The 25,966-nt window shown below is 37.9% G+C and overlaps 1 protein-coding gene across 1 annotated transcript; it reads left to right on the forward strand.

The window, feature by feature from the left end:
• Positions 1-9,074: 9,074 nt before the first annotated feature.
• On the forward strand, positions 9,075-25,965 carry LOC149949549 (transmembrane protein 223). The gene is made up of 2 exons (XM_090167853.1): positions 9,075-9,756; positions 25,618-25,965. The coding sequence occupies exons 1-2, from the start codon at positions 9,123-9,125 to the stop codon at positions 25,908-25,910; spliced, it is 927 nt and encodes a 308-aa protein (XP_090023979.1). The 5' UTR covers positions 9,075-9,122; the 3' UTR covers positions 25,911-25,965.
• Position 25,966: the final 1 nt, after the last annotated feature.

The following is a 25,966-nucleotide window of genomic DNA, read 5'->3' on the forward strand; positions in this document are numbered from 1 at the left end:
CACCGCCGTCAATTCCATATTCGCCGAAATCATTTTAAACGAAAATATTTTTGAGGTGACGAAGGACTCAATGAGAATGAAAAACCACTTAGACTACACTAAAATACTTAAAATGAAAACAGTTGGCGAGAGAATACGATAGAATTTCTCTGCTTTTGGACGCGCGGATTTTTAAAAACAACAAAATATTTCACCAGTTCATGAAATAGAAGGTCTTATAAAATCGGGGTCAATTGGTTTTCCCGTAATATTGATATTCTCGCAAGGTAGAACTGATTGGTTTTTAACTATGTTAATCTACATTACTAGGCCTATTGAACGAAAAATAATTGGCCGGTGAGCTCCGGTACGAGCCGAGTTATATTGATTTTAATTACGGAATAAATTATCGAAATAGAAGGTCTTATAAAATCGGGGTCATTTAGTTTTCCCGATTTATTTCTATTATAGACGAAGAACGGGTAAACCGTTTTTCGTCTATGTTTCTATTCTCGCAAGGTAGAACTGATTGGTCTTTAACCTTGGAGGAGGGAAGTATTCTGGAGTGGAAAATCCCATAGCGGTAATAAGAACGTCCTTTCCCGCCTATTGCTTTTAGAATTACCCAGACTACCCCGGTTAAACCTTGGAGGAGGGAAGTATTCTGGAGTGGAAAATCCCATAACGGTAATAAGAACGTCCTTTCCCGCCTATTGCTGTTATAATTTCCCAGACTACCCCGGTTAAACCGGTTTTTGGTCGGACGTCAGCTTTATCTGCCATCATTCTGGCTTGATGACGTCCGACCAAAAAGAGCATGATGGGAATTTTACAAGGGTATTACAGGGGTGGCGTGGCCCTTTATGTACATAACTCGCTATCTACCCGTGTCTATCACTTTACCGACCTCAACTTGTCTCCGTTTACTCCCAGTACTGAGGACCTCGATATATTGATGGTCACTCTGTCTCACAAGGCCACCCCGTCTGTAATTACCCTTGTCGTTGTAATTTACAGATCTCCGAACCCACAATACAATAACCATGTACTCCTCACCACCTTTTTACACTGTGTCACCACCTTTTGCACTCATAATGGTTACAGGGTACTTATTGTAGGCGACTTTAATTACCCCCGTATTGATTGGTCCAACCTAGTACCAGCTCCCCTGGCCTGTCATTTCACTAAAACCTTTCTCGAAGGTATGACTGACATCGCTTTGTTTCAATTTGTCATTAGCCCCACCCGAAATGGTGGCCTCCATCAACGCGATAATGTCTTGGACTTAATCCTTTCTTCTGACCATCATCTTGTGTCGGACCCGGAGATGCAGGCAGCCCTGGGACGCAGTGACCATTCTACCATAGTGTTTAAGGTTCAAATTCAAGGTGCTCGTCCCCACTTTATCCCACGGCCGAACTTTTTCAAGGGTGATTATATCGTCTTTAATGACTACCTCTCTAACATTGACTGGTCTCAGTTCCTCGGGTCCCCCAACGTTTCTGATTCTTGGTCGCTATTTCTGCAAATTTTACAAACAGGTATTGATATTGTTGAAGGAAATAAAAAGAAAGAAATATATTTACATATTTCCCTGAACATCTATTTTTGTATAGGTCGTATTGTTTACATTGTTTTTTATATTATACCTTTTTTAACTTCGTTGTATAAATACTCATTCAGGTTTTTGTGAATAAACATTACTTTGCATTACTTTAATCAAGGCAGTTGTTTGATTAGTTTTATTCTTAACATGGTAGCAGAGCGTGGTTCAGGTTCCATGCAAGTATAGCTCACTGTTCTCTTCAAGTCAATCTACCGTCGCAGTATTCCTTTGGAAAGTCTGTCAAGTTGTCAGTCTCTACGTTTCTTCGTGATCGAGATGGCGGAGCAAGACATTTCCGGTTTCCAGAAGCTGCACGGGTCTTCCAATTGGGCTAATTGGAAATTTGGCGTTGAGATCTTATTGATGGACCGACCAGGAGCATATGAGGTGGTATCAGGGGAGATTCTTTTTCCGACTCCACTGTTGCCTAGCGCAAGCACGACGGACCAGGCCGACTTTACCAAGAGAGCAGCAGCTTGGGAAAAAGGCAATAGAGCGGCTAAAGTGGTCATTACCAAAATAGTGGACTCGAGCGACTTCCCGATAATTCGACGCCATGCAAGTGCCCGCGACATGTGGTTGGCACTGCAAAATACTTACGAACCGAAGACAGAGCAAGAAGCCTTAAATCTTCAATTCGAATGGTCGAAGCCCATGTTGAAAGGATCTGATGAACCCATGGTGAAATATATCACTCGCGTCAGGGAACTGGTGGACAAAATGGAGGAGTTCAAGATAAAACCGGATGATTCAAGCGTCCAAGTTAAGATTCTTCACGGGTTACCGGAGCAGTTCGAGACAATTACGGAGCTTTGGTTTACGAAGGCTGCATCGGATCGTACTATCGAAAGTCTCACAGCTACCTTGGTCGCTGCTGAAAAACGACACAGCCTGAGGCAAGCCCAACGTACTGATCCGTCGGCTGCTGGTGGAGAAGCCTTTTATGTAAGGTCTCAGAAAATAGCAAATACTAAGACGTCGGCCCAAGGAAAGAATCTCAACGATGAGACCAAATCTGTTCCTGCCAAACAGAAAAGGAGAGGTGTCAGGTGTTTCCATTGTGGTAAATGGGGTCACTACAAACGTGACTGCAAATTGAAAAGTGAAGATAAAAAAATGCCACCCAAATCTGGGGAACAACTTGGATCCGCAGAATTGCTCATTGGCGAAACTACTTCGATCATTGACCCAGCTGAAAGGTTCATTGTCGACACGGGTGCGACCTGCCATATTTCGTTTAAGTTTTCCTGGTTTACCAAGTTCGAAAAATTCACCGAACCGATTCCCATTACATTAGGGAATGGAGCGAGAATCGACGCCATTGGCCAGGGATCTATAGATGTTAATACCATCATTGAAGGCAAGTTTTTTATCTCAACAATCTCTGATGTTCTTTATGTCCCACAGTTGAAGCGCAATCTATACTCGATAAAGTCGGCGAAAGAGAAGGGGCTTCGTTTCAGAGACGTTGGTCAACAAATGCTATTCGTTCGAGATGGAGTTGTCAAGTTGGTGGCGGATTACACTGGTGTATTCTATACTTTAAACATTCGTATCCGCACATCAGAAGCAAACTTGACTGGCGTTGATTCTTTGCAACTCTGGCACGAACTCTCAGAAGAATGAATATCACTGTTGGAGACAAAAACGATTTCTGTGGAGCATGTGTTGAGGGTAAACAAAGTCGTCGTCCGTTTGTAGAAAGGACACAAAGATCGGCTCGTGTAGGAGAGCTCATTCACGCAGACGTGTGTGGACCGATGGATACGCTGTCCTTGGGTGGTACTAAGTATTTTGTTTGCTTCACTGATGATTACTCGAGGTACCGCTTAATCTATTTTTTAAAGGAGAAATCTCAAGTTTCAAAAGCGGTGGTAGATGTTGTGAAGTTCGTGGAAAAGCACCATGGCTTCCCAATTAAGTCAATGCTGACCGACGGTGGAGGCGAGTTTGATAACCATGATGTTGCAGAGATTTTGTCCATGATTGGTGCTCAGTTTCGAAAAACCAATCCATACACTCCACAACAGAACGGATGCGCCGAACGGACCAATCGTACGCTTCTAGACATGGCTCGTACAATGCTGTTAGCCAAGAAATTACCCAAAGGTCTATGGGCTGAAGCTATAAATATGGCAACATTCATTCTCAATCGAGTTGGATCAAGTCGCGTGGAGAACAAGTCCCCTTATGAACTTTTTCATGGCAATCTACCCAGAGTACACGACTTCAAAGTATTTGGCACTGTTTGTTACGTCAAAACACCTGATGCACGGCGTCGTAAATGGGATCCAAAAGGCGTACGTAGTTTTTTCGTTGGGTATAACGATGATGTTGATGGTTTCAGAGTTTGGATCCAAGAAACAAACAGGCTTGTATGCAGTAGAGATGTTGTTTTCGAACCAGAGTTAATCAGTTCTTTCAGAAGCACTGGTCCTTACGAATATCAGGACTCGGAAGACGCCGGTCATTCTGACGACGAGGACGGTTCGAACAATACCGTCGCTGCCACTTCATCTGGTCATTCTGCCGACAAGGACGGTTCGAACAATACCGTCGCTGACACTTCATCTGGTCATGAGGACGTGGCACCAAAGATAGCGATACCTTATCCCATCAAGCGCCGAGACCATCATACAAGTAAAATATCCCAACGACTATTCGAAGCCATGGTTGCAGAGATCGAAGAGCCTTCTACTTACTTTGAAGCTGTCAATTCGGAGAAATCAAAAGACTGGACTGACGCAATGGACGACGAAATTCTTTCATTGGCTGAGAATGAGACGTGGACGTTGGTGGATTTACCGAAGGGAAAAAAGGCTCTGTCTAATCGATGGGTCTTTCGTGTCAAGCTTCATGCTAACAACACCATCGCTCGTTATAAGGCCAGACTTGTTATCCGTGGATACTTACAACAGGAAGGCATTGACTACCATGAAACGTACAGCCCAGTTGCCCGATACGAGACCATTCGAGCAGTCCTGAGTGTAGCAGCCAACGAAAACCTCCATCTTTACCAGTTTGATGTAAAAACCGCTTTTCTCTATGGTCTTTTGGAAGAGGAAATATATATGTCTCAACCCAAGGGATATAATGATGGTTCCAACAGAGTCTGCAGGCTGAACAAGAGCCTGTACGGTTTGAAACAAGCACCCAGGTGCTGGAATAAACGGTTTTCCGATTTCCTCTTAAATTTTAGTTTGAGCGAAAGTACGGCTGATCCTTGTTTATTCTACAATAACAGCGTTGGAGATAAATTGATAATCGTGCTGTATGTAGACGATGGACTTGGAGCTGCGAAACAAGAAGGCACGAAGCAAAAGTTCTCTCAAGATAGTAGTACCAACAACTGAACGATTCCTTGGCGTTCAAATCTCACGCCTTGAAGATGGTTCTATTTTTATAAATCAAGAATCGTACGCCAGACAGATTCTCCATCGTTTCAATATGCAAGATGCAAACACGGTTTCGACACCAATTGAAAGGTCCCACGGTAATTTTAAAGATATTGAACTTAATACAGTTGTTCCTTATAGAGAGGCGGTTGGCAGTCTGAACTTTTTAGCTACTTGCACCAGACCTGATATATCGTTTGCCGTTAGTGTGGTATCACGCTTTCTGGACAGGGCAACCGCTATACTTTGGATGATGGTAAAAAGAATTTTTCGCTATCTTAAAGGGACACTTAAGATGGGAATCCTGTATCGAGCTAATCATAAACCTGGGACCTTGGAGGCGTTTAGCGACTCAGATCATGGGACGGATATTGATACTCGTAGGTCAGTGAGCGGGATGGCCTTTTTGTACAGTAATGGAGCAATATCATGGACAAGCCGTATGCAAAGATCAGTGGCGATATCTTCAACCGAAGCCGAATACATGGCGGCAAGTGAAGCGGTAAAAGAACTTGTCTGGCTTAAAACTCTGTTCCGTGACATCTCCCCACTAACAAGTATTCCAGTCCTTCAACTGGACAACATCAGCGCCATCAGGTTGATCAAAAATCCCGAATTTCACCAAAAAACTAAGCACATAGATGTGCGTTATCACTTTATCCGGGAAAGGTATACCAAGGGAGAGCTTCAAGTTGAACATGTACCAGGGTCGGATCAAGTAGGCGACCTCCTCACTAAAGCCGTAACGCGTCAGACCTTGGAAAAGCTACGATCCCTACTCGGAATGGTTTTGGAAATTCCAAGTTCAGATGTTACTAAAATATAGTTCAAGGGGAAATGTTGAAGGAAATAAAAAGAAAGAAATATATTTACATATTTCCCTGAACATCTATTTTTGTATAGGTCGTATTGTTTACATTGTTTTTTATATTATACCTTTTTTAACTTCGTTGTATAAATACTCATTCAGGTTTTTGTGAATAAACATTCCTTTGCATTACTTTAATCAAGGCAGTTGTTTGATTAGTTTTATTCTTAACAGATATGTTTGTCCCTATGCGTAAACCACCGAAGCCGCTAAAGCCAAACGAACGCACGATTCGTAGTCGGGCTTTTAAAAATAAGGCTTGGTCTAATTTCCTTAAGATTAAAAAGCAGTCAGTTTCTCCGACCACATTAGCGGCGGCGCATGAAAGATATCGTATAGCTCATAATGCCCACACTACCCATTGTCGTAACTTAAGGCGTAAATCTGAAAATAGCCTGGCAGGTTGTATCAAAGACAATCCTAAAGCCTTTTGGTCGCACGTTAACAGATTCCGCTCCACTAGAGTAGGTATTACTGAGTTAAAGAAAGACGACGGTACTTATACTGTCACTATTACTGAAGCCGCTTCCCTAATGAACAATTACTTCACTAGCACAGTCACTCCACCTGTGTCGGTTACTTCCTCGTCCCCTAGTTCATCCCTATCAACTCCCGTTACTTCCTCGTCCCCTAGTTCATCCCTAACAACTCCCGTTACTTTCTCGTCCCCTAGTTCATCCCTAACAACTCCCGTTATTTCCTCTAGGCCGGCGTCTCGCCCCAGTTTAACAGGCTATACATGTGATCCAGCTACCATATCGCGACTTCTCACTAGGATCAATGTTTCTAAGTCCCCAGGCCCAGATGGTATCCACCCGTATTTGTTAAAATCCCTATCAGCAGCTCTCTCTCCCTTTATATTTACTAATTGATCGCTCCTTTTCCCAATGTCAATTACCTTCAGCCTGGAAGGAAGCTAATATAACTCCCATTCACAAATCTGGATCCAGAACTGATCGTAGCAAATACCGCCCTATAAGTAATCTCAACCAAGTCCCCAAATTGAGTGAGCTAATTGTTCACAGTCAGATTACCGATCACCTAACAGTTACTAACTTTATCTCTCCATACCAACACGGTTTTCTCTCTAAGAGATCCTGTCTCACAAACCTACTTGAAGCTACTAACTTGTGGTCTCAATGGCTTGATGATGGTTACTCAGTGGATGTGATTTATCTGGACTTTGCTAAGGCATTTGATTCCATTCCTCACTCTTGTCTCCTTGAATCCCTAAAAGCAGCGGGTATTGTTGGCGATGCTCTGGCCGGGATTGAAAACTATTTGAGTGGTCGCAGGCAGAGGGTTGTCCTGGGTGGTGTGACGTCGTACTGGGGGGACATTGGTAGGGGTGTTCCGCAGGGTTCTGTCCTCGGACCTCTCCTCTTCAATGTCCTTATCAATTCTTTACCGGAAGCCTTGCTCATTGCGATCATTCTCCTCTTTGCTGACGACTCAAAGCTCTCTCATCGCCTTCGGACTATTTCTGATTGTCATGACCTTGATAGGGTTGCCCTCTGGGCTAGGTCGCGTGGTCTTTCCTTTAATGAGGCAAAGTGCTCTGTCCTCCACCTAGGCCACAAGAACCTTAATTTTGTTTACACCTTAAATGGTACCCCACTTAATACTACTCTTTCGGAGCGGGATCTGGGTGTGCAGGTCGACCCTACCCTAAAATTCTCCTGTCATGCTAACAAAGTTGCCAAACGTGTCCGGGCGGTCTCTGGTTTAATGCGGCGGAATCTATATTTTCGGTCGCCCCTTCTTGTTAAATCGCTTTATAACTCTTTGATCCTTCCAATTTTTGACTATTGCTCCCCAATTTGGACCCCGCATCTGACCACCGACCAGTTGGCACTGGAAAAGGCTCAAAATAAATTCAATAAATTAGCTACCAAATTTTCATCGCGACCTGCTCCTGCCCGATTAAAAGCCCTTAAATTTCAACCTGTTTCAGCGCGTCACAAACTTAATAATCTGTGTCGGCTCCATACATTTTTTAACAACAAATTAGATCTAGGTTTCTCTGATTATTTTTCGCTAGACACAGATAACCGCACTAGAGGTCATTCCCTTAAACTTAAGAAACCTCGTGCCAACACGGCTTTGCGCCTTAATTGTTTTGCCCACTCAGTAATTAACGATTGGAATAAGCTCCCGCAGGATATTGTTGCAATAAACGACTATCATAAATTTAGAACTGCTGTAACAGACCACCTCGCATCCCATCCCTAGTCTGTATGTCTAACGTACCTGTAATTTGTTTTTTTTTTAGTTATTTCATTTTTTATATAATTGTATGTATTTTCTTTTTTTATTTTGTTACTTTATTGGTAATTTACTATACTGTTTATTTCTGTCAATGCCTGCGCATAAGCCGGATTCGGCTTGGTTGGCAAAGTTCCTTTCTAAATAAATAAATAAATAAATAAATAAATAAAGCCGCAGGTGGCGCCCGACTTTTCCACTCCAGAATACTTCTCGCCTCCAAGGTTAAACCGGTTTTTGGTCGGACGTCAGCTTTATCTGCCATCATTCTGGCTTGATAACGTCCGACCAAAAAGCGCATGATGGGAATTTTACAAAGCCGCAGGTGGCGCCCGACTTTTCCACTCCAGAATACTTATCTCCATCAAGCTTTAACTATGTTAATCTACATTACTCGGCCTATTGAACGAAATAATATTCGCCGGTGAGCTCCGATACGAGCCGAGTTATATTGATTTTAATCACGGAAAAAATATCGAAATAGATGGTCTTAAAAAATCGGGGTCAATTGGTTTTCCCGACATATTTATATTCTCGCAAGGTAGAACTTATTGGTTTTTAACTATGTTAATCTAAATTACTAAGCCTATTGAAAGAACCAATAATTGGCCTAGTAATGTAGATTATTATAGTTAAAAACCAATCAGTTCTACTTTGCGAGAATATAAATATGTCGGGAAAACCAATTGACCCCGATTTTATAAGACCTTCTATTTCGATAATTTTTTCCGTAATTAAAAAAAATATAACTCGGCTCGTATCGGAGCTCACCGGCCAATTATTATTTCGTTCAATAGGCCTAGTAATTTAGATTAACATAGTTAAAAACCAATCAGTTCTACCTTGCGATAATATAAAAAGTTGGGGAAAACCAGTTGACCCCGATTTTATAAGACCTTCTATTTCGAGAACTGGCGAAATATTTTTTTGTTTTTAAAAATGCGCGCGTACCAAAGCAGAGAGATTCTATTGTATTCTCACGCCATCTGAGTCCTACGTTACCCAAAAAATGTTTTTCGTTGAAAATGATTTCGGCGAATTGACGGCGGTCAGATTGACGTCGGTGGTTCTTGGGGCAACTTTGCATAATACCAGCTCCCGGCCACAATTAGAAAGTTTGTTATATCGAAAACACCAAGCCAAAGTGACATGTTTAAGTAATAAAATTAAATTAGAATTATATTATATTGTTAAACATTGCAAAATGTTCGCTCAATTTTTTGCCGGAAAAATAAATAATGTTGCATTAATCAGTAGAAGAATTGTTGTATTATTTTGTCCATTAAAAATGTTAAAGACGAGTCACTTCAACGAGTTATCAATACGAAAAGCTAGTTCAAAACCAAGTAAATTGCTACCGTTTGAAACTGAAACAAAAGTTTCTAAAGACGTTATGCTTTTCAAAAACGAACATTCAACTTTCTATAGAATTGTGTCAGTGTTTGGAGCTACTCAACTAATTTTTTGGATGTACTTAGCAAAATTTTCTTCTCAAAATTTACAAGATGTAAGCAGAGAAATTGAAGAAGAGCAGATAAGTCAAAAGAGAGAAACTCATCCAAGAGCGGTATGGTTTTGGGAAAAGTTAAACTTCAGTGATCAAAAATACAAAACCGGAATTAAAGTATTATTCTATTCAGCTGGTGAGATCTTGTGACAAATTCCATTTATACTCCCTGAACATGCTCTTTGATTAGTTTTTGATTTCCACTTTTAATTTAGATTAGACAATTAATATCCACATGAACTAACTAACTTACAGTAACACTGGTACAGATACCATATAAATTGGTCACTGAAATCGCTGCAAGTTTTCTTCAAATTAAAATTAAACCCCATTTTCACACCCTCTAGTGTTTTAAAACTAGAATGTGGATTTGCCATCACATCAGTTCTACTTTTAACCAATAGGCATGTAAACTAAGGAGACATGAAACATCAAAGTTCAATATCTCACCTTTTTACTTCCAGTTTCCAATTTTTTTTTCAGTTTGCTTGTTAGGGAAAGTTTTCACCTAAGAAAACCCACCAGAGAAGTATCCCCATAATTTTTTAAGTGCATAGTATTCAGTAATATTGCTTTGTCTGGATGAAAGTCTGAATTGGCTCTCCTTATTTTTTCATGGTCATGCTCCAGGCACTGAATCTGAACAGCCATTTGTTTAAGGGGAAATTCTGCGATTGCCACGATTCATGTCATTTTTGGATTAGTTTCCCTGCTGTTTGGTTTTTGATATAATTATTTTAATGGAGATAAAACTGATATATTCTTGAATTTGTTTAGCACAATTGTTTTATTAGTCTTTCGGGTATTTTTAAAATAAATTTTAATATTGACAAACCAACTCAAAACCATACATTTGACAAAATGGAAAGGGTTTGTTATATTTTGTTAAATAGGCAATACTTTAAAATTTGGTTAGAGCACATTTCAAACTTAGACCATGGATTAAATAACTAAGGGAGAAAACTCGCCAAAGCGAGCGTTAGCGACTGTTCCGAAATCAGTTTTGCCACGCATGCGCAAATCACCTTTTTACCGATACAACTGGATAACAGTTTTGATTTTTTTCCGCATGGAACATGTATGAAAAACCCACTGCAACCGCCCATCCACATGTGTTTGTTTATATTGGTAAAAATTAAATTTCCGCTATTGGCGCTTTTCGCCGATAGATGGCATTTGGAACAGGCAACTTCGAAATTTTTGAGCCCGTGGAACATCCCTTAGTTAATTAATCCATGCTTAGACCCTTAATTTTTTATAAATAATTTAAATTGGTATTTTAAATCACTTAAGCCATCATTCTCGATATTTATAGCCCCTAATAGATTGTTTTAATATTATTTATTACAGTTTCAACACTTTTAAGCATGTAACAACCCAAATTACTTTGAGGCTGAGATACGAATTAATTAAAAGACTTATGTTTCAAAGTGTGCAGGATCTCCCTTACCAAAAAATAAGTGGTCTTGTAACTTTTTAAGTTGGTTTTAAGTTGGTATTTGGAACAAATGCCAACTAAATACCAACTAAAAACCTACTTAAAAACCACTTTACACCAACTTAAAACCAACTAAAAGCTTTCTTAATAAAGACCACTTAAAACTTACTTAAAAAGACCTCTTAATAAAGACCGCTTAAAGCCAACTTATAACCTACTTAAAAATTATAAGTAATTATCTGACCACTAAAAACCAACTTCAAAAAATGAGTATTTTCCAGCCAACTTAAAAACAACTTATTACCTCTTTAAATAGTTTATTAAAATATGCTGGCAACTTGAACCTACTTAAAACCAACTTAAATGTGAAAACCTACTAAATACCAACTAAAAACCCACTTAAAACCAACTTAAATGTGAAAACCAACTAAAAACCAACTTATTTTTTGGTAAGGGCTTATTCACCTCAGGCTAAAAACCACTTGTTTGAGCGTTACTCCAATAATAAATTCGTGATGCTGAGGGATTCCTTACCCCATCTAGGGGCAGTAAAATTACTAAACAGTCGCAGGGTTTCCCTTTAAAGATGGACATCGTGGGAAAGTTTTGTCTCTACAGTCTCTAATACCCCTTACCAAAAAATAAGTTGGTTTTTAGTTGGTATTCACATTTAATTTGATATTAAGTTGGTTTTAAGTGGTCAGCATATTTCAGTAAACTAGTTAAGTTGGTAATAAGTTGGTTTTAAGTTGGTGGGAAAATGCCTCTTTCTTTAAGTTGGTATTTAGTTGGTTTTTAGTAGTCAGAAAATTACATATTATTTTTTAAGTTGGCTTTAAGTGGTCTTTATTAAGTAACATTTTAAGTAAGTTTTAAGTTGGCTTTAAGTGGTCTTTATTAAGTAACATTTTAAGTAAGTTTTAAGTTGGCTTTAAGTGGTCTTTATTAAGTAACATTTTAAGTAAGTTTTTAGTTGGTTTTAAGTTGTTTTTAAGTAGGTTTTTAGTTGGTATTTGAAATACAAACTTAAAACCGACTTAAATAGTTCTTAGACCACTTATTTTTTGGTAAGGGACGTTAGCGTATTATTCCATTTGGATCACAATAGCCGTTTAACTTAATTGGCTGGCTTAATTTGTTTTAGGCAACATTTACTAATAACGAAACCCATATTCATTTATACAGGGTGTTACGGATAAGTATGTCATAAATTTTAGGTTGTGTTCATTGGGTACTAATGAGTGAAATATGTCCTATGAACAATTGAACATGGGTCCTAAAATGCTTTGTTTCAGTTTTAGGCCCACAAAAACCAGGCCAGCTCCATTAAGTTGACCCGCCCTAATAAGCATAACTAAAATAACATAGCCTATCAATACGCACCCATTATGCACCATTACGCACCGTTAATTTCAAATTTTGCACCAGTGCCGTTTTGACAAATATTAATTTTTTAAATGGGCGGGCCAGCTTAACGATAGCCCGCCCAATTTAGAATTTCCAAAAAAACAGCCTATCAATACGCACCCATTATGCACCTTTACGCACCGTTAATTTAAAATTTTGCACCAGTGCCGTTTTGACGGAATTTAATTTTTTAAATGGGCGGGCCAGCTTAACGATAGCCCGCCTAATTTAGAATTTCCAAAAAAAACAGCCTATCAATACGCACCCATTATGCACCATTACGCACCGTTAATTTCAAATTTTGCACCAGTGCCGTTTTGACGGAATTTAATTTTTTAAATGGGCGGGCCAGCTTAACGATAGCCCGCCCAATTTAGAATTTCCAAAAAAAACAGCCTATCAATACGCACCCATTATGCACCATTACGCACCGTTAATTTAAAATTTTGCACCAGTGCCGTTTTGACGGAATTTAATTTTTTAAATGGGCGGGCCAGCTTAACGATAGTTCGCCCAATTTAGAATTTCCAAAAAAAACAGCCTATCAATACGCACCCATTATGCACCATTACGCACCGTTAATTTTAAAATTTGCACCAGTGCCGTTTTGACGGAATTTAATTTTTTAATGGGCGGGCCAGCTTAACGATAGCCCGCCCAATTTAGAATTTACAAAAAAAACAGCCTATCAATACGCACCCATTATGCACCATTACGCACCGTTAATTTCAAATTTTGCACCAGTGCCATTTTGAAGGTAGTTAATTATTTAAATTAAATGGGAATTATTTAAATTGAGACCTCCGTAAGCACGGAGATTTACGTTGTTGGAAGACGGTTTGAAATACCTTAGAATTAAAATTAAGTGACGTAATTGCAAATATAGGTTATATGACAATCACAGCTATTCAAAAATATAACTTTTATGAATATCGGACTTCAATTGAGAAACGGTTTGAAGACTTTTAGGCGAAAATATAAACTACGAAAATTGGAGACCCGTAAATTACCGCGAAAGCCATACTTAAAACTAATATTTACTAATGGAACCGAAGATATAAGTCCGCTGGATCCTAACCTAACCAAAAATATTTTTTTTTAAAGTTATCGGACATAATTTTCAGTATGTTAGGCTCAGATTTCAAAATTATGAAGGGCGATCGATGCCGGTATGTGTACATTCGAACGAGTTAACATTTACCTCCCTATCCCTTTAAGCTTATTGTCCGACACATCGGCATCGCCATCGGCTACATTGTAAGTGAAACTAGTACAAACGAATCCTTAGGATTGTGTGTAAAAACCTAGGCGCAGTGTAATTTTGGGGCACTTATACCTGAAATTTCAAAAGTGGGGCTCTAAAATCGGTCCAAATGGGGGCCGTTAACAATCGTGCGCCTAATGGGAAAATCGCCACTGTGCTTAACAGAGCCGTTCGCTATTTTATGAGGAACTAAAGAGTTATAAATAGTAATCATCGGGAGCACAAGGTTGAAAACCCCTGATCTAGACTAACAATATGAACTTGAAAAGTTGATCTGACTCGTAAAACAGTGTAGTGCAAATTTCAAAAATGGTGGTGCATAATGGGTGCCAATTGATGGGCTACTTTTAAGGCTGAAAATTTGAAATGGGTGAGCTTCATTAACTTGGCCCGCCCAATTTGAAATTCATATATCTCTGAACCCAGTGTGGTGCAAATTTCAAAAATGGTGGTGCATAATGGTGCATAATGGGTGCCAATTGATGGGCTACTTTTAAGGCTGAAAATTCGAAATGGGCGGGCCCATTAACTTGGCCCGCCCGGATTTAAATTCATACATGTAGATCTCCGAAACCAATGTGCGGCAAATTTCATAAAAGGTGGGGCTTAATGGTGCATAATGGGTTGGATCGCCGATTTTTAAATATACGCCGGAAAACTAGCCTGTCACAAAGCACCCGTGGTGCAACGTTACGCACCACCTTCTTTATAATTTGCACCTTACCAGTTTCTGAGATATACGAAATACGGATTTAAATCTATATTTTATAATTTAAGATTTTTCAATGAAGAATATTTCAAAATCATTTTTTGCTAGTTTAAATATTAAAAAATGTATCTGAGGAATAGGAACTTTATTTTTCAATACGGGTGGAAATTTAAAAAATGAACTACTTCTGCATGTGGAATACTTTAACTACACCCTTACTAGTGTAAAAGTATCTTTATTAGTCAAGTAATTACCTTTTGAACTACCGAACTAAATATCACTAATTTGATAAGAACAAAATTGTAATAAAATATGAAAAAGGTTTTAATTTAATAGAATAAAGATCATTTAGTGCGTTTTTGTTACGCTTAAACTGGACGTTTTGTTTCGTGGCTAGTTTAATAATATAATCTATTTAAGTTGTATAAAAAAAAGATGGACAATTGCAGTTTGATTTTCGCTACAGTCTTCTCTCTGGTTTTTCAGATCGTCATAAATCTCCCATTTGTCGTTAGGTCGATGGGCATAGCAAACATAATGTCCAGTTGTACCAGTATTGCTGCCTCCACGATAAACAATGAGTCCCCTGATTTTAAACGAAGCTGCGCTAATGGAAATATGTTTCGGAACATCCTTGAGTTGTATGGCCATGTCATTCTCGCAATCGGTTCTACTTTGAGAATGGATTGTTTGTATAAACAAGTTGGCAAGCCAAAATATACCTCTCCTCGGAAGAATGGTCCCTAGTGGTATTAATTTCTCTACACGACCCCCAAAGATATCTCCGCAATTCAGAGTTATTTACGAAAAACGTATTCTCGGTTCAAACCCTGCCCGGTATAAAATTTTAATTTTAATTTAAATAATTGAGTCGAAACAATCGAGTTCAATTTATTCAGAATATAATAAATTAAGTAGTTACAACAGCGAGTTAGACTTACTAAAACAATGCACAACTGAATTTAACCCTTTTTACAGTACATGTTTATCAGTTGAATATAATACTAAGCAAATTTTAATGAAAGAAATATCTACAGATGGTATTTGTATTTTTCTCGCTTACGAAATACTTGCCGCATCTTTAACGCTCATTTTATTTCAACACTCGTACATGTAGACTTCCAGTTGACGTTGTGACACATACCGCATGAAAAAGACCAATGCCGTCCAATTTCCAATATCATATAATGACTCGCACACCCAGGAAATCATTGACTGCGTTAGAAATCGTAGATATCCAAATATCCACACCAAATATATTTACAAGAAGCAAAAACCTTACCATCAACAAAGCACAGAGAGCCACTTGACTAACCGCCAGCTCTTAAAGCAATAAACGTTAAATTATCAACTTTGAATTAACACAACTATATATAGGTCGTTAAGAATACCCGTAAGTAAATAACAAAAAGTAACAAAGTGGACCACCCACAGGGTCTACCCTTTAACCCTCTTATCTCGGCTGACTGCGCTAAAACAAGATTTAACCTTTAAAATTTCATTTGTAAAAAAACCAGATTAGGCCTTCATAAATTCATTAATAAAAAAAGACTTTATTACCTATTATGCTTACGATGCGTGTCTTAATTTCAGTGAACCTAAGTAGCTATCGGTGGTTCTGTGGTAGAGCGCTCGACTGCCAAGCCGAATGGCCTGGGTTCGAAACCTGGGTGGCGTATTTGTTTTTAATCAATAGAGAAACGCTAAGTTCGAATTTCTTCGATGCAAAAATTTCAATTTCAATTCTATTTCAATTAAACCAAAATTTCGTGATATTAAATAAACTTCCGATAAAGCTGAAGGTCTAATTTTCAATAAAGCGTAACAAGTGTCGGTGGTTCTGTGGTAGAACGTCCGCCTGTCAAGCAGGAGGTCTCGGGTTCAAATCCCGCCCGATGCGATCGCAAATTGATACTAAGACGAATACCGTGTACAACTGGTGGAAACCCTGCCATTGGACGTTGAGAGGTAGCATTACACTCAGTACTCGGTCCGTCCCAAAGTCATTAAGAAGAAGTTGGAGAGAAAACGCCCATACAAACACAACAGACTCAACATGCACAACCACCAGAACACAAACTCAACACTCACAACCTACGCATAAACATTACAAAAACGTAACACACCAACCGTCACGACGGTGAGCGAAAAAACACCATCTAAACCAAACCGCAAATGAATCCGTTAACGCTCACCCTCACACGGTGGTTTTGCCAACCCTTCGAGAAACTGCGAACGCAGAGGTCTCGAGAAACTGCGTACGCAGTGATTACCCTTTGCCCCGAAAATGCGAACGCGTTCGCAGGCCTGACAGACCCACAGACCCACAGACTGACACGGTGATTGTATAACCCCTCCTAGGGGACTTTGTCCCCTCGGAGAGGTAAAAATTGCGATTGTGGTGCATCGTAATTAATCGTTCGTAATCCTGGGCAGTCCGTACATTCTCCCGAAGCTGTAGGTTCGCGGAACGTTTTGACAATTTTATCCTCTAAAGAATGTATTTCTGAAGCGCTACATTCTAGTAACAAAATTTGCCTCTGACGTTCTCGGTTTCTTTGGGGGCATGCCTCTTCAGAGCAAGAATTATGTTCGAGGAAACTCGACTCGTCGTTTAAAAGCTTAATGGTAAGCGAAGCCACTGACTCTTCGAATTTTAGTCTAATAATATTAAATGCAAATGGCTCAGCTTGAAATACTGTTTTAAGTATGAATGCTCTTTCTCTATATATGTGTGCCGTGATGCCCTTGTCAAACATTTTTCTTGAAAATTGTAAAAGAACGTTCTTAGAAATCTCTGTACGCTCTTTCATAACGTCACTATCACAATAGCTAACGCAAATTAACTGCGCTAGACTATCAAATGCACAAGTGTGTGTTATAGAAAAAAGCTCCTTCTTAATATTGACCGTTTGCAGGTCCGGTCTATTACTGTTTTTCAATAGCCCAATGGGGAGAGCTTTACCAGGGTTACTCCAATCGGTCCTCAAAACGTGTTGATGGGGTTCCAAGTATGAGGATCGAGGACGTTTTTTGGGGGGAGATTTTGCCTGGTTTCGCCAATTTTCTTTTTCAAATTTCTCCATTAGCTCTTCTCTTTCTTTGTTGCGTTTTAATATGCATAATTTGCAAATTCTCACTTCCCCGTATCCTTCAGCATCGTCTTCTAGCGGATAGCTACAGCCTATTAAAGCGTGAACTGGCACCTATTGGGGAAATTTGTACTTTAGAGAAAACAAGATTTAACGGTCATTTGAATACACACAATCCCCAGGACATTGTAAATTATAACGTATGTTAAAGAAAGATTTTATTCGAAATTCAATCACCCTGTACATAAACCGCAAAGAATATAAGAACGCTGTGCATAAAGCGCAAATAAAATCTTAACCACCCTGTACATAATTCGCGAAGAATATCTTAATCACCCATAACCCTCCTGGTGTAAAAAAAAATAAAGTGTAAGGCTAAATGGCTAACTAACTCACTTAAAATATTTTTTCCTACGCGACTGCAATTTAAGATAGATTTGGGCCAGAATTTCATATAGGAGGTGTTCTACGACAGAGGCCATTCTAACGAATTATCTTGGTATTGGCCTCTCACGTTAGGACGTAACTGTTCTATGACAGAGGCCATTCCTACGAAATACAGGACGCTTACTGTCCTATATTGGAGGCCATTTCAATAATAGTTAATTCTGGCCCAAATTAGACCTTCAGCTTTATCGGAAGTTTATTTAATATTACGAAATTTTGGTTTAATTGAGCGTTAACGGATTGTGACGGTTGGTGTGTTACGTTTTTGTAATGTTTATGCGTAGGTTGTGAGTGTTGAGTTTGTGTTCTGGTGGTTGTGCATGTTGAGTCTGTTGTGTTTGTATGGGCGTTTTCTCTCCAACTTCTTCTTAATGACTTTGGGACGGACCGAGTACTGAGTGTAATGCTACCTCTCAACGTCCAATGGCAGGGTTTCCACCAGTTGTACACGGTATTCGTCTTAGTATCAATTTGCGATCGCATCGGGCGGGATTTGAACCCGAGACCTCCTGCTTGACAGGCGGACGTTCTACCACAGAACCACCGACACTTGTTACGCTTTATTGAAAATTAGACCTTCAGCTTTATCGGAAGTTTATTTAATATCACGAAATTTTGGTTTAATTGAAATAGAATTGAAATTGAAATTTTTGCATCGAAGAAATTCGAACTTAGCGTTTCTCTATTGATTAAATCAAATACGCCACCCAGGTTTCGAACCCAATGGCTTGGCAGTCGAGCGCTCTACCCCAGAACCACCGATAGCTGCTTAGGTTCACTGAAATTAAGACACGCATCGTAAGCATAATAGGTAATAAAGTCTTTTTTTATTAATGAATTTATGAAGGCCTAATCTGGTTTTTTTACGAATGAAATTTTAAAGGTTAAATCTTGTTTTAGCGCAGTCAGCCGAGATAAGAGGGTTAAAGGGTAGACCCTGTGGGTGGTCCACTTTGTTACTTTTTGTTATTTATTTACGGGTATTCTTAACGACCTATATATAGTTGTGTTAATTCAAAGTTGATAATTTAACGTTTATTGCTTTAAGAGCTGGCGGTTAGTCAAGTGGCTCTCTGTGCTTTGTTGATGGTAAGGTTTTTGCTTCTTGTAAATATATTTGGTGTGGATATTTGGATATCTACGCAGTCAATGATTTCCTGGGTGTGCGAGTCATTATATGATATTGGAAATTGGACGGCATTGGTCTTTTTCATGCGGTATGTGTCACAACGTCAACTGGAAGTCTACATGTACGAGTGTTGAAATAAAATGAGCGTTAAAGATGCGGCAAGTATTTCGTAAGCGAGAAAAATACAAATACCATCTGTAGATATTTCTTTCATTAAAATTTGCTTAGTATTATATTCAACTGATAAACATGTACTGTAAAAAGGGTTAAATTCAGTTGTGCATTGTTTTAGTAAGTCTAACTCGCTGTTGTAACTACTTAATTTATAATATTCTGAATAAATTGAACTCGATTGTTTCGACTCAATTATTTAAATTAAAATTAAAATTTTATACCGGGCAGGGTTTGAACCGAGAATACGTTTTTCGTAAATAACTCTGAATTGCGGAGATATCTTTGGGGGTCGTGTCGAGAAATTAATACCACTAGGGACCATTCTTCCGAGGAGAGGTATATTTTGGCTTGCCAACTTGTTTATACAAACAATCCATTCTCAAAGTAGAACCGATTGCAAGAATGACATGGCCATACAACTCAAGGATGTTCCGAAACATATTTCCATTAGCGAAGCTTCGTTTAAAATCAGGGGACTCATTGTTTATCGTGGAGGCAGCAATACTGGTACAACTGGACATTATGTTTGCTATGCCCATCGACCTAACGACAAATGGGAGATTTATGACGATCTGAAAAACCAGAGAGAAGACTGTAGCGAAAATCAAACTGCAATTGTCCATCTTTTTTTTATACAACTTAAATAGATTATATTATTAAACTAGCCACGAAACAAAACGTCCAGTTTAAGCGTAACAAAAACGCACTAAATGATCTTTATTCTATTAAATTAAAACCTTTTTCATATTTTATTACAATTTTGTTCTTATCAAATTAGTGATATTTAGTTCGGTAGTTCAAAAGGTAATTACTTGACTAATAAAGATACTTTTACACTAGTAAGGGTGTAGTTAAAGTATTCCACATGCAGAAGTAGTTCATTTTTTAAATTTCCACCCGTATTGAAAAATAAAGTTCCTATTCCTCAGATACATTTTTTAATATTTAAACTAGCAAAAAATGATTTTGAAATATTCTTCATTGAAAAATCTTAAATTATAAAATATAAATTTAAATCCGTATTTCGTATATCTCAGAAACTGGTAAGGTGCAAATTATAAAGAAGGTGGTGCGTAACGTTGCACCACGGGTGCTTTGTGACAGGCTAGTTTTCCGGCGTATATTTAAAAATCGGCGATCCAACCCATTATGCACCATTAAGCCCCACCTTTATGAAATTTGCCGCACATTGGTTTCGGAGATCTACATGTATGAATTTAAATCCGGGCGGGCCAAGTTAATGGGCCCGCCCATTTCAAATTTTCCGGCTTGAAAGTAGCCCATCAATTGGCACCCATTATGCACCACCATTTTTGAAATTTGCACCACACTTGGTTCAGAGATATATGAATTTCAAATTGGGCGGGCCAAGTTAATGAAGCCCGCCCATTTCAAATTTTCAGCCTTAAAAGTAGCCCATCAATTGGCACCCATTATGCACCACCATTTTTGAAATTTGCACCACACTTGGTTCAGAGATATATGAATTTCAAATTGGGCGGGCCAAGTTAATGAAGCCCGCCCATTTCAAATTTTCAGCCTTAAAAGTAGCCCATCAATTGGCACCCATTATGCACCACCATTTTTGAAATTTGCACCACACTGGGTTCAGAGATATATGAATTTCAAATTGGGCGGGCCAAGTTAATGAAGCTCACCCATTTAAAATTTTCAGCCTTAAAAGTAGCCCATCAATTGGCACCCATTAAGACCTACCATTTTTGAAATTTGCACTACACTGTTTTACGAGTCAGATCAACTTTTCAAGTTCATATTGTTAGTCTAGATCAGGGGTTTTCAACCTTGTGCTCCCGATGATTACTATTTATAACTCTTTAGTTCCTCATAAAATAGCGAACGGCTCTGTTAAGCACAGTGGCGATTTTCCCATTAGGCGCACGATTGTTAACGGCCCCCATTTGGACCGATTTTAGAGCCCCACTTTTGAAATTTCAGGTATAAGTGCCCCAAAATTACACTGCGCCTAGGTTTTTACACACAATCCTAAGGATTCGTTTGTACTAGTTTCACTTACAATGTAGCCGATGCCGATGCCGATGTGTCGGACAATTAGCTTAACGGGATAGGGAGGTAAATGTTAACTCGTTCGAATGTACACGTACCGGCATCAATCGCCCTTCATAATTTTGAAATCTGAGCCTAACATACTGAAAATTATGTCCGATAACTTTAAAAAAAAACTATTTTTGGTTAGGTTAGGATCCAGCGGACTTATATCTTCGGTTCCATTAGTAAATATTAGTTTTAAGTATGGCTTTCGCGGTAATTTACGGGTCTCCAATTTTCGTAGTTTTATATTTTCGCCTAAAAGTCTTCAAACCGTTTCTCAATTGAAGTCCGATATTCATAAAAGTTATATTTTTGAATAGCTGTGATTGTCATATAACCTAAATTTGAAATTACGTCGCTTAATTTTAATTCTAAGGTATTTCAAACCGTCTTCCAACAACGTAAATCTCCGTGCTTACGGAGGTCTCAATTTAAATAATTCCCATTTAATTTAAATAATTAACTACCTTCAAAATGGCACTGGTGCAAAATTTGAAATTAACGGTGCGTAATGGTGCATAATGGGTGCGTATTGATAGGCTGTTTTTTTTGGGAAATTCTAAATTGGGCGGGCTATCGTTAAGCTGGCCCGCCCATTTAAAAAATTAAATTCCGTCAAAACGGCACTGGTGCAAAATTTTAAATTAACGGTGCGTAATGGTGCATAATGGGTGCGTATTGATAGGCTATGCTATTTTAGTTATGCTTATTAGGGCGGGCCAGGTTAATGGACCCAACCAGGCCTTAAAACAACGAAATAGCAGGTAATGTTAAGTTTGGTATTCAGCCTTGAGCCCAATTGTTTTGATTTATTATTCACTTGTTTATAACAGTGAATCGATAAACAATAAAAGTAATTGCTAAAAGTTCCTTATCGAACTAGCTAGAAGAAGTGTGCTAAATCCTACAATGATTTTTTTTAATTCCAAGTTCCATTCCCTTACCAAAAAAAAGTTGGATTTTAGTTGGTATACACAATTTAGTTGACATTAAGTTGGTTTTAAGTAGGCTCAAGTGGTCAGCATATTTCAATAAACTAGTTAAAGGGGTAATAAGTTGTTATTAAGTTGGTGGGAAAATAATTTTTTCTTTAAGTTGGTTTTTAGCAAAAGTGGATATAAAACAGAAAGTCTGGGAGGACCCGGTAGCCCTGTTCCATCAAAAATGAGGATCCCCCAAGCATGCCCCTAGTTTGTGCCTACCCCCTTTGGCGGAGCATTACAAATGGCGCTTTACTCGCATGTACCTGCGTAAATCAGCTGATATATTATAGTTCTTCTTCAGTTCCTTATCCACCTGATTATATAGTCTTTGAGCTGGATTTGGTGCGTGAATTTTCACAAAGAGGAACAATGGAACTTTAAAAGAACTACTAGAAGATATGTGTTCTCAACACGAGTTGTTACATTCGCATTACTCTGAAGAAAGAGGAGGATAGTGGCTTTCTGTACGCATGGAATAATTGGGTATACAATTTAGTACTTAATGAAGAAGGAATTGACCCAGTTATAATTTATGATCCAATATATGCAAATGAACTCTCCAATGTAGTACATTGGATAGCTTGGCAAAAAACCTCAATAAAATCCCTGTAGTTTTGAGGGGAATTAACAACGGAGGTTTATTTATTGCACATGATTCCCTAATGCCGTATGTGTCAACAGTTACAAAAATGGTTATCGGATCAGTTTCGCCTCTCATCTGGTAGAAATAATCCAGGGAAAACAATTAAAGAAACTACTTCAGTTGTGAAAAATGATTAAAATTTAAAGAAACATTTTTAACTATAATTCGAAAAGTCCCAGCGGTGATTGAGAAAAGTTTCAATATAAAATATTATACATGACAGGCGACATGGGACATTATCAACTGAAGTTAGTAATTTAATCGGGGTGCAGTTATCCACTTTTTATTTCTTCAACAGTGTCAAATCTTCATCACAATTATGTTTCCTTAGCAGCTTCATTTGGCTCACATTTACGTTTAGCACATTTAAGTTTATTAGTTGTAAAACAATTAATTTCATCCCCCTTTTCTTGAGATACAATTGAACCCAAAATCTCAGTTTGCGATTCTGCATTATTACCTTGGTTATTACTATCATTGATTAAATAACCTTATAGGGTTATTTAATCCATGTTACTATACTAAAATTTGTCTGTACATCCCTATCTACTGGAATTTTAGTTAAGCCTTGGTTTAAATCTTCACTGGTTGAATACAAATCTTTTATAAATAAATTACACTGACTAACTTTAATTTTCGGCTTTAAAGCTAACTCTTCTGGTGTATATTTCTTACGAGCTTGAGCCAAAATTTTTGAAAAAGGAATAAATTAACCAATGTGACAACGTCTTCGGGAATTTTACCAAGGAATGCTTCTTGGTTTTACCGCTAGGTTAGCTAGCATCGCCCATCTGAACTATTTCCTCTGACCGTGACGTCATGAGACATAGGCCAAATGTAACAGAGTCGTTCCTGATTGGCTCAATCATTGTATAGGGGAAACAGCTCCTCATTTTTGAAGGAAACCACTGAGAAAGCTAACGAACCCTTTTCCTCCCAGACTTTGTTTTATATCCACTTTTGTTTTTAGTGGTCAGAAAATTACATATTATTTGTAAGTTGGTATTTAGTTGGTTTAAAGTAATACCCACTTAAAGTATTTCCTAGACCACTTATTTTTTTGGTAAGGGTTACCACAATTCTGCTAGATCAATAATGAACTTTTGGCATTAGCTATTGTGTTTATCCAACTTCACATTACTGGCTATTTTGTTGTTTTGGGGCCCAGTTTTTGTGGGCCTTAAAGCCTGAAACAAAGCATTTTCATAGGACTTTCTTGACTCATTAGGACCCAAATAACACGGCATAAAATTTATGACTATTCGTAACACCCTGTTCAGCAAGTGCTTATAGATAAAAGTGGATGTAAAAGCCCTTACCAAAAAATAAGTTGGCTAAAAACCACTTACGACAACTTGTTTTTCAACTTGGTTTTCAGTTTGTATTTGGGACAAATGCCTACTTAAAAATAACTTAAATTCTCTTAAATAATCAACTTATTTCCAACTAAACCAGAATCAACATTTACATTTAACTACTTAAAAGCAACTTAAATCCTACTTGGGAAACATCTAAAATCCAACTTAAAAATATTATGTAACTTCCTGACTACTAAAAACCAACTAATTATAAACTTAGCAAAAGCAGTATTTTCCTACCAACTGAATAACAACTTATTACCCCTTTAATAGTAACTTGAAATATGCTGACAACTTGAGCCTACTTAATACCAACTCAATATCAACTAATAATGTGTATACAAACTAAATACAAACTGAAATCCAACTTATTTTTTGGTAAGGGAGGGTGTTGTAATTCATCCTGATATTTTTGTCCTAGGGACTGAGCTTAATATATAATCAAGAATGTATTGAAGTTACTAAGAATATTTGAGTATAGCATTAACCCCTGGTACCATCCTCACAGCTTTTGTGGAGAAAGTTCGTCTGCATTTAAAGGGCATTCAAGGTCATACCATATAGCAAACTTGAATGGGAAAGCAGACGAATTTAAGCTCCAAAGGCTGCGAGGATGGGAATCAGAATCCTGTAGTCCAATATTCTTAGTAACTTCAATACATTCTTGATATAATTTATATAGGGATCCCTTACCAAAAAATAAGTGGTCTAAGAACTATTTAAGTTGGTTTTAAGTTTGTATTTGAGACAAATACCAACTAAAAACCTACTTAAAAACAACTTAACACCAACTTAAAACTTACTTTAAATGTTACTTAATAAAGACCACTTAAAGCCAACTTAAAACTTACTTAAAAAATTATATGTAATTTTCTGACCACTAAATACCAACTTAGAGAAAAAGGCATTTTCCCACCAACTTAAAACCAACTTATTACCAACTTAACTAGTTTACTGAAATATGCTGACCACTTAATATCAACTTAAATGTGAATACCAACTAAAAACCAACTTATTTTTTGGTAAGGGCGAATGACATAACTATTATTTAAATAATAATAGATTTTTATTGGAATATCTTTTCAGTTTTACACTGGTTTTCAATAGGGTCCAAATTATTAATTAATACTTAATACATATGTGAAAAGACTATAGTACAATATAACATTTTATTTAATTACTCTGACCAAACTTTGAAACCCCCCTTCCTTAAAAGCACTGTGGTCATCCTTTGTGGATAATAATATAAACAGTTTCCTTAACACAAATTAAAATAATTTCAGCTTATTTGATATCAGGAGCAGCATTTCTTTATACTTTACGTTCAGTTCGATACATTGTGTTGCTGAAAGGTGGTGAATTTGTTCGAATCATTACTTACGCACCTATTGGAGCAAGGAGGATAACAGTGCCACTAAAGTTTGTCTCGGGTCAACAGGCATTATCTGCAAATAAACCTTACTACCCTCTTAAAATTAAGGGTTACAGATTTCATTTTTTGTTGGATATGAAAGGTGAACTTATGGATAAAAAATTATTTGAAAATACCATTGGATTATCTAGATCATTTAAATAAATGTAGTTCTATGATTTTAACGGTTCAATAAAATGATATCTAATAAAACAATGTAC

The sequence above is a fragment of the Leiobunum rupestre genome, chromosome 3 (assembly GCF_980474605.1).
Source record: "Leiobunum rupestre chromosome 3, qqLeiRupe1.1.hap1, whole genome shotgun sequence".
NCBI classification, from domain to species: domain Eukaryota; kingdom Metazoa; phylum Arthropoda; class Arachnida; order Opiliones; family Sclerosomatidae; genus Leiobunum; species Leiobunum rupestre.